This window comes from Empidonax traillii, unplaced genomic scaffold (genome assembly GCF_003031625.1).
Source record: "Empidonax traillii isolate 1590-97213 ecotype Southwest subspecies unplaced genomic scaffold, ASM303162v1 scaffold659:size354235, whole genome shotgun sequence".
In the NCBI taxonomy this organism is placed as follows: domain Eukaryota; kingdom Metazoa; phylum Chordata; class Aves; order Passeriformes; family Tyrannidae; genus Empidonax; species Empidonax traillii.
Window position 1 is genome coordinate 200,989 of NW_020955852.1, and position 14,418 is coordinate 215,406.

A 14,418-nucleotide genomic window follows, 5' to 3' on the forward strand; every position below is an offset into this window, starting at 1 on the left:
AAAAGAAATTTGTCTAGTGTGGCCTTTTCAACAATACTGCTGGACAATTAAACATTATGTGGCATTCCTGGAGTTAAAACACATCATGTAGTTTCTTTGCATCTGTTTTTTCTGTAACTTCTAATGATTGACTTTTGGTACTAGTCTTTGGGATAATCTTTATTTCTTTTCTAGAGTTTGTCAGCTAATGGCTTCTCCTTGTCCACCTGCTACGTCTTACACTTTCCAAACTTTCTCTGTTGACCAGTGTAAGTTGCTGTCTAGAAAGGCAGAATTCCCATTCCAGGCTCCAGTGTCAGAGATGTCTATGTGCACACCTTTTTGCTTTGTTGCTTATCCATCTCATCTTTACAGCAAAATAAACAACATGCAGATTTTCATACAGTAAAACCACAGAACAAATTTAAGAAATGCTGCCACCTGTCATAGCACCTTACGAACCTACCCAACCATAAACTGTCACCATGTAAACTTATGATAGGATAAAGTGGCCCAGCTTAGTCTGATGGTTCCTACAAAGTTCTGCCATGAGCTTTTTTGCTTTAGCAAACCAATAAAACTCTTGAGTTTCACTCTCTTTACAGAAGACACAGGAGTTTACTTTTTAAAATAAAATTATGTCATGCAAAGCCTGCCCATGAGCCAACAGCATTGCTCTGCTAGCAACTCAAGTATAATCAAGATATGTATGTGCATTTAATATAAAGTGACTCATTAAAGAATTACAAAGCAAATCTCAAACTTGGAAGAATCCTGTGTTGTGATATTCAGCACATGCTTTGGCATACATTACTCAGTAAGCATGTTGGCATTGTAAATATATGTGACATCCCTAATTTCCCCAGCCTTTGGTAAGCTAAGATTTATATATCTGAATGGAAGAACAGTTGTTGAATGCTGTTGTGTTCCAAGCCTTTTGTAAGTAAAAATACTTACCACTAATTATGCAAATATTGCTAAATAATTACACAACCCAGGTTTTTTTCATGATGGTATCATAACATGCTTCATACTGTGGTGGATACAACTTTGTAAATCAACCAGCAAAGGATCCTCTGGAATGTTCTCTATCAATGTTTCTGTTATTCAGATGAGGAATCAACTGTGCTGCTGGATGTCACATTTCAGATGCATTCCACCCTCATGTGCTTTTCTATCAGCATGCTCTAAACCTGGGAGACTGAAGCAAATTCTTTACAATGGAGAGGTCATACAGTATTTCTGGAGCAGCTGTTGGATATTCCATATGCACAAAGCAGTGTGAATACACCGCTCTGGTGTTGTTCAGCCTGCCTAAAAAGTGACAAATTACTACTTATGTTGACTGTGTTGACAATGACTAATTTCATCAGGTTTTCATAGTGCTCTGAATCCATGACAGACATGCGATCAGACACTTTGCTTCAGGTATCTTAATGATCACCGTAGATATAAAATAGTACTGCAGCATTTGTATCAGGAACAGTGTGGCCAGCAGGAGCAGGGAAGTGATTCTTCCCCTGTACTCAGCACTGGTGAGGCCACAGCTGGAGTACTGTGTGCAGTTCTGGGCCCCTCAGCTCAGGAAGGATATTGAGGTGCTGGAGCAGGTCCAGAGAAGATCAACAAGGTTGGTGCAGGGACTCGAACACAAGTCCTGTGAGGAGAGGCTGAGGGAGCTGAGGTTGTTTAGTCTGGAAAAGAGGAAGCTCAGGAGTGACCTCATCACTCTCTACAACTACCTGAAAGGAGGTTGTAGCCAGGTGGGGGTTGGTCTCCTCTCCCAGGCAGCTATCAGTAAGACAAGAGGGCATGGTCTGAAGCTCTGCCAGGGGAGGTTTAGGTTGGATATTAGGAAGAAATTCTTTACAGAGAATTTCTTCAGGCATTGGAATGGGCTGCCCAGGGAAGTGGTGGATTTACCGTCCCTGGAGGTTTTTAAGAAGAGACTGGATGTGGCACTGAGTTTAAACTCAGTTTATTTTTTTACTAAACACTGAGTTTAGTAACCACGGTGGTAGTGGATCAAGGGTTGGACTTGATGATCTCAGAGGTCCTTTCCAACCCATCTGATTCTGTGATTCTATGATCTCTGCAGAAATGTCCTAGGCATGAGCACTTGGGCAATAGATACTCTCTAGTTCTCACAAAATTAGTCCATTGCGATGTGCTAACATTGATAAGATGACAGAAATAACAGACTATAAGGAATCAGGAAATGCGATGCCTCTCTTCTCTCAGTGAGGAAAGACAAGTGGGTGATAAACTAAGTCTTAGAACAGTACCACTTGGCATGGTGCAAGGGACTCTGGAAAACACTTGTTATCCAGGAAATAAAAAGCACAGTGTAGCTGGCTTGCGTTTTGAGACACAAATACTTGAGATGCAAATACTTAAAGAGTCAGGAAGGCAAAGGTCAGTCTGGGAAGGTGTCAGACTCAGTTTGGGTTATACATTCCAAGATAAATTTTCACTTCTTGTAGTCCTGATCCTCAGATGTAATTATAGCTGCATTATAAAGCCTTTATATTTTTGATTCATATTGCAAACATTTCCTGCCATTACTTACTGCAATCATTGTCACCCACAGACTTCACTAGAAAATCAAAATATCTGATGAAAAAAGTGTTTGAGCAAATCCTAATCTTCCTTGCTTGCTGTCTTACACTTCATTTTCTTTCTGCCTCTGCTAGCAGCTTGAGATCTGTCAGGAAGCAGTTTTGAAATATATGGAAAGTATATGGAGTTAATTCCATAGAAGTTTCCAACCAATTTTCAGCTGGTACCAAATCAAATGCCTTGGCTATTTTTCATGAGGACTGTAACACTAGAACAACTTTAACTGATCATTATCTTGAACCCAAAAAATCGATCATGATCATCTTGCCTCAAAACAAAAGTATCAGTGACCCAGCTAGCTCAATTTTCCTGAGCCACTCTTTTCCTCTTTTTAGGTATTGATGACTCAGTATTGATAAGGACAATCATTCACTCTCTTAGAATTCTCCCAATTTTTCAAGATTTCTAAAACTGTAATATTCCTGAGTCCAAGAAGTCACTGGCTAGCTTATTTTCAGTTTCATTTACATCAACTGCATTAGCCCCGATGACTTGAAAATGTGTAAAATTAGGAAGATTTTTGTCAGTCACACAGACTATTAAGCATTCTTCTTTCCTTCTTGCTATTTCTGACTTTACTTTTCCCCCGTGACAATAAATGTATGTTTTTTTTCTTTCTAGTGATTTATTTCTAATATCTCCATAACAAAAAATAATACAATTTTTTAAGCTATTGGTTTCTTGATGACATCATTAACTTCCTTAAACAGGTGTCTTGTTTTAGATCATAATATTAATTGTTTGCATTAATTTCATCCTTTTTCTATTCTTGGTATATAAACTGGCTTCTTTCATAGGTCTTCATGTGTTCTTGATTTTAGTTTTTGAGGGGGAATGTTAGTAGAATATTCAGCCCCCAAATCCATTTTTGTTAACAAGAGGAATGACTTCTAAATCTCCATCTGGATGTATCTGTTTGAATTGATGCTGTACCTGCTGCTTTCCTATCTTGCCAAACAGCGTTATGATGATGGTGCAGAGCTCGGTTTTCAGGGAACAACATAAACTGAAAGCTTTTTCTTTTTTATTTTTTTTAATAAAACACTCCCATAATGATATGTTTCCATTGCCATGCCTTTTAGATACAGATCTACATAATATTCTACTTATGGCTTTATCTTTATTTCTTATTCTAAGAAGTGTACCATCAGAGTAGTCTGCTGTTAAATGTGGCATGCACCACAACCCTACTTATCTCATGCTATTTCAAAGGAAGTGACAATAAATAAATGTAAGAAGTGAATTACTTTCCCAGTCTCAGGTCTTCATAGTGCAACAACTATTAAAGAGGCTCACAGAACACAGCTCTCATATTACAGGGACAGCCCACAACCCCATATGAAGTTACCATCTTTGCTAAACTGTGCCTATTTTTCGTCAGATGGACAGAGGAAACAGAAGACAGTTGGAAGAGCAAGTTCTGCCTCTGTTCATTCAAAAGTTATTTGGTCCAAAGCTTCTCTTTCTTTGTCTCTTAGCTATTTTAGAAAAAAAAATGTAACAGGTTGGAGTAAAATGAAGGCTGTAGTCCTAATTTCTCCCACTCAACCTTTTCCACATGCAGTACAATATTGCATGATACTACACTTGTCATCTTTACTGTATTGAGTTTCTCTCAATAGACTTCTCAAGGCACCAGATGGATGTTTCTTTACAGATGATAAGCTATTGAAAAGTTTCTTCTCAGTACTCATACACGACCTCATACTTTATACATTGTATTCTGTCATCATGGTTTAGGAATGGTATTGCTGATTTAGTACTCCCACTAAAGAGAAAACACAAGCTGCTCCCCTCCCCCTCTGCTGGGAGATAAAAAAGGCAGAGATTACTGGTAGAGATAAGAACAATTTACTGAAAACAGCAATTAAATTAAAAAACAAGGAGCAGTGACAGCAACAATACTAATAACCAAGACTTACAAAGAGCGACTGATTTACGTACAAAAATGCTCACCAAACCCGGGATAATGAAAAACAATGGAAGATACACGCTCAGGCCACCACGCTTTTTCTTTGACTGCAAGCCATGCTCACCTTCTTCTTGAGAGTCCCTTACTTCTATCCCCCAGCGATGACCGATGACGGTGAGGTTGTACAGAATAACCTAGACAAGTGGCTCCAGGCTCCGCCCCTCACAGCTACAACAAAAAAAGTTAACTCTGCCATAGCGAAAAATAATAATACAAAAATAATCTTCTTTTGAAAAGGGAATTATTAGTATGTGTATATGTTTCAAAATTACATTTACTATTCTACTTCACTCTTGTATCTAGTTCCTTCACACTATTAATTTGGTAGTAATCTATACATAATAAAATGAGCTTTAACATTAAAAATTTCCCCAGATATCCTTGCCTCTGCAGGTAACATCATTAACATTGGAGATATGCTGTCATTAGTAAAGACACCATTCCAGTGGCTTTCTTAAGCTCTGAAAAAGGATGAAGAAACTCCTTTTTCATGCAGCCACTATTCTCATTACTGTAGTGACACTATGGTTTAAATAGGGTTGGAAAGTGGAAGTCCATACCAAGTATCAAATGCATCTCTCCCTCTCTTTTGATTGCTGCCCCAATGTCTCCACATCTGCCACTTCACTGCTACCTTTGATGGCCAGAATCACTTTCCCTATCCCTTTCTCTGAAGACCTCTATGCAGTGGGACAGGCTTTAGTGTTAGCGATCTTCCATCCCACTGAAGCACTGGACCCACAAACCCACCAGAGTGCCCTTTCAAAAGGCATAGATACAGACTGATGTGACTAGAGTCTTTCTGCTCTATTTCACCACTTTGCTGGGAGGGTAGAATAGCAGGAGACAAGAAAAATGCCCTTGGCTTCTAAGTCCATTTTCTTTTGCAGTGGATATGCTACAACCTCCTCTGGGAAGGGAAGTCTGAGATAACCAAGAACTACAGCTCATTACTAACATTAACATTTAATTTTATACACTGTTCATCCATTGATTCTTTGAATCTGCTTTACTTCAGGTCAGAGTTTACATGCTGACTCCAACCTGAATCACAGGACCTTCACCTGTCCTCTGCAAAGCATGTCTGCTGTGTAGGGGAGCAGATTTCTGGGAACCATCTTTATCTCCTCGTAGTCCAAAGACAGAGTGGACTTTCTCCTCCACTTGTCCAAAAGGTGAACCGTAAATCTCCTGCTTTGGCCTTCTGGATGATGTCATCCCTTCAGTGACCTGGAGAATCAGGGCCCTACAGCCCAGCTCGAGTTTCCTTTGCAAGGCAGTTTCTGTGTGGTGGTACGAGAAGACCAAGAGCCCGATGATCTTAGCACTGCAAGGATAACTGCAAGGCAAGATATGAGACCGAAAGGCCGCCGGGCCTGGGCCCCTCCCTTCGGAGCTGCGGCCGCAGCGCCATCAGTCAGGCGCTAAGGGGCGGTGGCGGCCACCGCCCCCCCGCGTGAGGAAATGGCTCTCACGTGAGGGAGGCGGCAGCGCCCGGCTCACCCGGCCCGCTGCCCTGGGAGGAGGTGCCAGCGGGTCTCGGGCCGTCTGCGCCATGCCGACGAGCTTCACGGTGGTGCCGGTGGAGGCGCAGGGCGAGGAGCGGGGGTCGGCGGAGCGGGATGGGCAACTGCAGGAGGAAGAAGATGAAGAGAACGAGAGGGACCGGGGCACCGGTGAGAGAGTGGGGAGGTGCTGGGGGTCAGCGCCTGAAGAGAGCGCCTGATCCTTGTGTGGGAAGGAGCGGGTCTGCCGCATGAGGGGGGCCGGCCCGCCGTCGTAGGGGCTCCTGTAGGCTTTGGGGTGGCCACATTGCTTCTCTGCAGTGGGCGGTGCTGAGATTATCTTTCCAGGAGAAGTGCGCTTCGGGAGAGGGCGAAAGTCTGGCGCCTGGGGTGGCCAAGAGCTTGTTTCTCGTTGTTTCCATTAGCCAGCGCCGCTGGCTGAAAGGAAGTAGTCACGGGCGGCTCCGGGCGAGGAGCGGCGCAGCCCGCGGCGATGTGGGGCGGTCAGGCCGCTTCCCGCCTGCGACGGGGAGCGGGCGGGAGTAGCGCCGCCCACGGCTGTTCAACAGGCAGGGGTGAAAAGTCACAGAATCAATCGTTTAGGTTGGAAAAGACCTTTAGGATCATCAAGTCCAACCTTTAAGCTCTGTTAAAAGCCAAGTCCTGTTGGAGCTCACTAGAGGGAGGGATAGGAGGAAAGATTCAGACTGTGGAGAAGAGAGTACAGTTTTACCTGCCTTGCACCTGGTATTTGTCCTGCCGCGTGCTTTTGCATCAGAGACCCTGTCCCGGGTTAAATAGGTGTTTCCTGCGTGATGCCGTGGTGTTCAGAGACTGCCTCTTGCTAGGCCTCGCCCCTGAAGTCTCCCTAGGGGAGCAGGATCAAGCTGGAGGCGGAGCTTAGGCATCGTGAGTGAGGGTCTGCTCAGGACACCCCTCTTACAGGGGGATGAGTATTTACCTGCGCTGGTGGGGAAATAAGTGCTTTTCTCACTTGGATGATGAGGCAATGCTGGGGAAGCAGTAATTTTTGCTCATAGGACTTCCTCTTGCTAAAGCGTGTTGTGGCAGCAGTACCAGGTATGGTGTTTGAATTGCAGCTAGCGCTGTGAGAGGCAATTTAAATCTGCCACTTTTTTGGGCACTGTGTTACAATCAATACTTCTGTAATTTTTTTTTTTAAATTATGTTAGATGATCGCAGGTGATGGGAATAAATTTTTTTTGTAAAGAGCAATTCCTCTTAATGGCATCTTTTCCTTTTTGTGTTATAGATGACAGATTATTAAGGTTAATACTATGCAATGTGGCACTTGAATATAAAGAGATGAAAACAGATATTTGACAAACTTAATGTATTTACATTATTTTAGGAAGCTAACCTAGTAAAACACCAAGCTAACAAAGTTGGGTTATTTTCTCCCGGAGCTTACTCGTACAATATATATACTACGAGTAGTTACCCCATAGTCTAATCCAAACTATGAGCAAGTGTTCTAATAATTGCCTCTTCTTTTTTCAAACTAAACAAAATAGAAAAGCCAATACAGTATAAACTGTGGAAACAGTTTGTTTCCTGTACTACATAGATGACAACAGTACGGCATTAATCTGTTTGGACAAATCTTCTTGTGGTAGAAGAGCTAGTCAGAAAGGCATGGAGTATAGTGTTATAGGGGAAGAGTGGAACTGCCACTCTTATAATAGCTTATCACAACCCTAAAGGATAGAAATAATAAAAAAAGAATAATTCATGCAATTAAGTACAATTTATGGGGACTAATAGTTACATTTGCAAAGTATGTTTAAATACTGTTATGAATCTATATCACTTGAGTAGATGAATTTATGTATGACTCTTCCTGTGTGCTGGAAACATAGGGTTTAAAGAATAAAATGCTGAAAAGAGAAGGCATTGATTTGTACACAAGTTATAGTTGGAGAGCTCTGACTTCTTTGAAAGATTATGTGCTGTACTCAGAGAGTTTTGGGAAGTGAAAAACATACTTGGGTATTGTATGGAATTGCTAAGTTAGTGATGTGAAAGGAAATAATTCTTGAGTCATTCTTCTGAAAACTATAAAGAATTCTAAAATATTAAGACAGCTAAAAACTGTTAAGCCCATCTAACCACCTGCTGCTCAGAGAAGGACTGCCCTTTTCCCTGCTCCAGCCTTGAGAAAAAAACTAGGAAGTAAAATATTTCTTTGACTGCCCTCCTCTACATCACTGGGTTTGCTTCCTTTTTCCTGCGCTTGACCTTGGTGCTCATCAGACATTTCACTGGCCTGGTTCAACATGCTGAACTGTCAGTAAACTAAACTGCAAAAAACCAGATCCTACTTCCCCTCTTTTGCAGTTGAGATGAGTGAGTGCTGCAAAAAGTGTGAGAATGGCTAGGGTTGTGTCAAGGTAAGAAATGGGTAAAGCTAAGAGCAGAGATGAAAGTAAAAAAGAGGAGAATGGGAACTTCCCTTTTGGCTCATCTTTAGCCTATATAGCTCAGCATATCATTTTGTTCCAGTGGTTTAGAAATCTAGAATTTTATCTGTTTTGATTAATTAAAAACCAAGTAGTTTTTCCTTGATAGCCTTTTTTAAAAAAAAAATGAACTCACCAAACACATGCAAAAAACCACCCCAAACCCAACAAACCTGCCCCATCAAACTTGATGGTTTTTTAGAGGAAGCAGGCTGTATGCTGTTCAGCCACTAGATCATGAGTAAAGTAGTTTTGATTTTTATTAGCAAGGCACTTATCAATTAGTGCATAATTCTGTCCGCTTTCACACATTATTACCTGATACTCATCTGTGTGGTAAAGGAGTAAGTAACCTGGTGTCGTGGTATACTGAGCTCTGCCAAGGTGCTGTAATTGATCCTTTCAGTGGTTAATATCTTTTTGAATGTGTTGCTGTTAGCTATTGATAGCGCTAAGGGAAATGGGCACAATTAAAGGAGTTGGAATTAGGGATAATAGAGTAAATAAATTCAGTGTGAAGCAAGTCGTCACTTAGCATTTTGTAACTGTTTAAATATTTCTTTTAGCCATTACAGTGTTGACCTTTTTTATGAGACAGAGGATGCATGAAATGGATAGCAAATTATTTTTACTCCACTGTGTTAATTTCATGTGAGTGAAATGCTAACATTCTCTCACTGTATTAATGGCCTAAGAGCTAACTGTAAGTAATTATAGTCTCAATGGACAGGCAAATAGATATGACAGAAAAACAGTTGTTTTTAAAATATTGTTATAAGAAGGTGTATATCCTTGAATTAGCTCACTGCAGAACAACAGTGTTGTTCCACCCCCATCCCAATGCAGAACACTACCCTTTTTGGCAGCACAGACCTGATGAATTTTTCTGCATCTTTGAACTTTGTTGTTGCTTCATATAAAAACAGATACTAAACATGAGGAATGAAAGAATTAGTGCTTTTTCTTTTCTCTTTTGACTGATTATATAATGTTATCACAGGGAACTTACTTTCTAAGTAGCAGTAGAAATATTAAAGCTTGAGGGTTTCCCCTCAACAAAATGCATCCCTTGGTTTTAAGTGAATTCTATTAATTTAAATGGATTCTCCTACCATTTTTTTTAACCTATACACTCTTTTTGTGACTTACGTGATATTTCTTGCATAATCAGATAATATTTATTTTTCAGCTTATTCTGAAATACGAGTTGAACAAGGAGCATTTCTGGTACACACTATAATTTGTATAAGTGGAGTTATTGTATGCCATGGCTTTGCAAACTTTCCAAACAGTAGCTAGCAGAACTTTAATTCTCCTAATAGTGTAGCTTATCCTGTCACATTTCTATTTGCCTTCTTCAACTCCAAGCTAATGAGTACTTCAGGATTGGAATATGTTTTACTTGGCTCTGTCGTCACTGCATCACATGTGCAATGCTGTGGTTTAAACCCAGCTGATAGCTACAGCTCTCCCTTACTCACTCCTGGTGTAATGGAAGAGGGAATTGGAGGAGTAAAAGTGAGATGGGGTTGAAAAAAAGACAATTCAATATGCAAAGCGAAAGTCACACATGCAAACAAAGCAAAACAAGGAATTAATTCACCACTTCCCTGTTGGCAGGTAAGTATTCAGCCATCTCCAGGAACATAGAGCTCCATTCTGCATAACGGTGACTTGGGAAGACAAATGCCATCATTCTGAATGGCCCCCACCTTCCTCCTTCTTCCACCAGCTTTATATGCTTAACATCATCGTTCTGAATGGCCCTTACCTTGCTCTGGTTTCCCACAGCTTTATATGCTGAGCATAACGCCATATGGTGTGGAACATCCCTTTGGTCAGTTTGGGTCAGCTGTCCTGGCTATGTTCTTTCCCAGCTACTTGTGCACCAGGGGTCTTCTGGCTGGAGAAGCAGTAGAAGAAGCAGAAAAAAGCCTTGGCACCATGTAAGCACTGTTCAACAACAGTGAAAACATCTTTGCATTGTTAACACAGTTTTCAGTGCAAATCCAAAACATAGCCCCATACTAGCCCTCTTCTAGGGGTTTAGTAAGCACCAGAGCTGGTTCTAGGAAGAAGAGACTTTGGGAAATGGGCTGGGAAGGAGCCTTCAACTGTCTCAGCCTTTCCACAGTTGACCATGCTTGTGATATAGCTGTTATGATTACAGAGTACATTTTGGATGTTATTAAAAAATTTGATCACAGGAATTAGTCTGTTCTAAGCTCCAACATCCATTTCATAGAATTGAAAGAGTTTGTATGAAGTTGTTTAAGGCTGGTATAGAATGTGTAATAGTGTTATGGCTACAAGCCAGGGAAGAGAGTTACAACCATGAATGTTCATACCATTACGCCATCTGAAGGGGGCTGCCCTCCCCTCCCTTCATGGGGAGTGGGAGGGGAGACTTTGCTGGAGCCGGAAGCTGTCCCTGCCTGGCCTGGACAACAGGAAAAGCCACACTGAGAACCAGAAGGGTGCCACCTTGCCTCAGTTGCTTCAGTGATGAGGACTTGCTGTCTCTAAAAAAAAAAAAAAAAAAAATGCAGTGAAACTTGGTCCCTTCTGCTGCTTGCTGATTTGCCTCCTCCAAAGAGCTACTGAGGAGTTATGGTGCTGAACTGGACAGCTCCGAGGTGCAACTGAGCCAGCTGCAAGCCCCTCTACTTTGCATACTGTGGGCTGGTCGCACCCCTCCCCACCTCTACTGCTTTGCCTGCTCCCGCCAAGTGCCTCTGCTGCTGCCGCTGCCTAAATGCTGAAGCCTCCCATACCGCTGCTGCCACCTGAATTCTGAAGCTTCCCTGGGACTGCTGCTCTGGGACCCATACGCTGGACCCCCTGTGCCGGACTGCTGCACCTCGCTGCCCACCTCAGCTGCATCGAGCCCAAAACCACAGTGGGCATGAGTGGAGTAGCACTGGTGCCAAGGGAGGTGGTTTAGAAGAGGGGGGAGAAAACCCTCCATCATTTTGTTTCCCCATTGTTCCTGGGGGGCCATGTTTGGTGGTGTTACACCATAGCTGTGGGCAAACCTTTTCCTCTACATCTTTGTAGTTACTGTTATTTCCTTTTAGCAAACTGTTATTTTTTCACTTATAATTTCCTTGCAATTTTTTTTTATCCCTCCATCAAGGGGGAGCAGAGTTCATCTTACTGGAGTTCCTGCCTCACAATGTGTTTCTTTTTAAACCAAGAGAAATAGATTAATGTAAACTAAGTTAATATAAACTAGAAACCAGCAACATATTTAATTTGAGATCTAACAAATTATGCAGCCAGTCTTGAAAAGGACCCTTTGTAATTTAAAAATATTCTTTTTATAAAGAACTTACAAAGTTACTAGACTTATGTTATAAAATGTTTTTCATCTGCTACATCTTAATTTATATAAAGTCGATATTCAACAACTACAGTTAACCACAATTTGCTTAAGGTTTGCTAATATATACTTGGTGCATAAAATAGGCTTTTTAATAGTAGGCAGGTCTTTGGAATAGGTTAATACTGTGGCTAATCTATACTGATCTATTTAGTGGAAATATTTTTAAATTAATTTATTTGATAGAAATAAAACTTTAAAGGTACTTATTTTTAGGTGAAGATGTGGAATGTTTTGGTGGCTTAATCCTTTCCATTTCACTAAGCAGGGTGTTTATTGCTGACGAAAATCCTCCAGCTTAATTCCCTTTACGGAGTGCTGTGACTGTCATGTAGTTCATGTCATGTGCATGCTTCGTGCTGCCTGACACCTTAATGACTTGTTGCAGGCTTAATCTAATGCTAATAAGAAACAGGATTTGAGGTCTTACACAAAGCTGGGAGGAAGCAACTGTCAGTTTCCTGTTTCAATTCTTAATACATGAAGAATCAGCAAAGGGGAATGACTTGATTTTCCTTAATCATGAGTGAACAAGATTATGAAGAAAGTGGGCCAAATCCAAGTGAGTCTCTTTAAAAGGCAATACCATGGTTTTGATGTCTCTTTTACTGAAACAGCAGGTTCCTGTACTTCTAGCTGTATTATAAAGAGTTATAAAGAGCTTTTGCAGTGTTGTCAATTAGAAGCAAGTTGTGCTTCATTATAATAGTAGGCTAAATAAAAGCTAAAATTTAGCGATGTTGATAAGGCAAGTGATGGATGTAGTATTAGAATCCTCTGTTATGTAAAGGAGCTGAAATTCGCTTTGTCCTGCATTGCAAGATAACCTATATAAATTGTGCTAATAATTAATAAAAATAATGTAAGAAATAGATGATATAGTAAATATATTTAGACATTTAATTACTAAAAAAACTGACTAACCTGAAACTTTGAGTTAGGTTGCACTGAATTTCTAAACCCATCTTGCACAAAAATTCAGAAGGAAGATGTGTTCAAGCAAGGTTATTGATGCCTTTTCATAATTTGAGTTATGGCAAGGTAGTGGCTTTTAAAAACGAGTATATGTTAGAGGTCTATAGAGTGCTTCTGTATATTTTTGGATTAGAAGTGTTAAGAAATTTAATTTTTAAGATTCTATGACTTTTCTGATGTTGCCTGCCAATCAAAAACTTGGACATACAGGAAGTACATATGCATGGTGGAGAAGATAGAATTACAGGTTTTGCCACAGGCATCTTTCTTCAATGTGATACTTCTATATGTCAGCTTTACGGACTTTCAAACTTTATGTATTTTTGCCTTAAAGTCTTTAGTTACATTAACAGTGTGCTTATTTACCCTTGTGCAAACAGGATCTAATTTTCATATTCTCATTTTGTAGTGGTTTGTTCCTAATATGACCAAATAGTATCTGAATGACAATGTTACCATAGTTTTTATTAAAAACTGTTATTTTTCACCTGTATTTGGCTAACCAGAACCTACTTCAAAGTATATAGTTTATGATTAAGAGTTGCCCTTTGGAAACTGAAAAGTTAGGACTTTCCTCTGAAAGATTATTCTGCAACCATGATTCTGCTTTAGATAACAGCATATAAAATTAGAAACCTCTGGTGGGAATCGAAGCTGTTTCGTTTTACACATGTACTAGTTTGGAGAACAGTTACACATTTTCAGAGTTGAACCATCTTATTTGAGGCCATGTGGTTCAAAAGTCTTAGATAATTCTCCTTCCTTTGAACAACACCTGTATTCTTTTGCCATATCAAAACAATCTGCTTTTATTTTTCAGATAGATGTTAAAACTTACAGCATGTGCAGAGACTTATTTTTTGGACAAAATGTGCTTGCATACAAAAGCAGATAGGAGCATTACTTGAATATGAACAATGATGACAGTGTGTAACAGTGAGGAAGCAGTGAATCTGGAAAGGATTTAGGGGTCAGACAGGAATAGAATAGCATGAGCTTCGTTTAATGCTGTAGTAAAGAGGACTAGCCTGATCCTTGGAATAGAGAGGTGATGATTATACTTCTGTAAATAGCACTGACTGAGACTGGTATTAGAAGGCTGTATTTGATTTTTAAAGTTTGAGTTTTTTGGTTTTGCATAACTTAAAACCTGTAGAGAATGTTGCCACAAAAATGATTAAAAATTAGGAAAACATGTTAGGAACTTAACCATCTTACTTTTTCAGAAGAAAGCTTGAGGTGATATGAATGAGTATAGTTACTGTCAAGAGAAAATAGTAAATGTGAGTAGTTAAATTTGGAAGCTGAGACATTATAGCTAGAAGTTTGAAAAGAACCAAATTTAAATTGATAAAAAACAATTTGAGATTATTTTTCAGTAATTAAAAAACCCTTAATTTTTATAAATATAAATTGATGGGTTTTTTTCTTATTTTAGTTTCTGAAAACATCGAGATACACTGGTTGAATTTCAGTATGTTTTTTCAAAGTTATAGAACCTAATGC

At 40.1% G+C, this 14,418-nt stretch overlaps 1 protein-coding gene across 5 annotated transcripts in view; it reads left to right on the top strand.

Annotated features, from left to right (window-relative positions):
- Nucleotides 1–6,037: 6,037 nt before the first annotated feature.
- The window catches only part of LOC114065426 (solute carrier family 12 member 7-like), a 64,060-nt gene continuing 55,679 nt past the window's right edge, over nucleotides 6,038–14,418 (top strand). For 3 of the 5 annotated variants that reach the window (XM_027899334.1, XM_027899337.1, XM_027899335.1), the window contains exon 1: nucleotides 6,040–6,246. In XM_027899334.1, coding sequence (XP_027755135.1) covers nucleotides 6,126–6,246 — 121 coding nt within the window. In that variant the 5' untranslated portion in view covers nucleotides 6,040–6,125. Of the gene's footprint in view, nucleotides 6,247–14,418 lie in introns of all 5 variants that reach the window. The other 2 variants (XM_027899336.1, XM_027899338.1) reach the window with 2 other exon arrangements.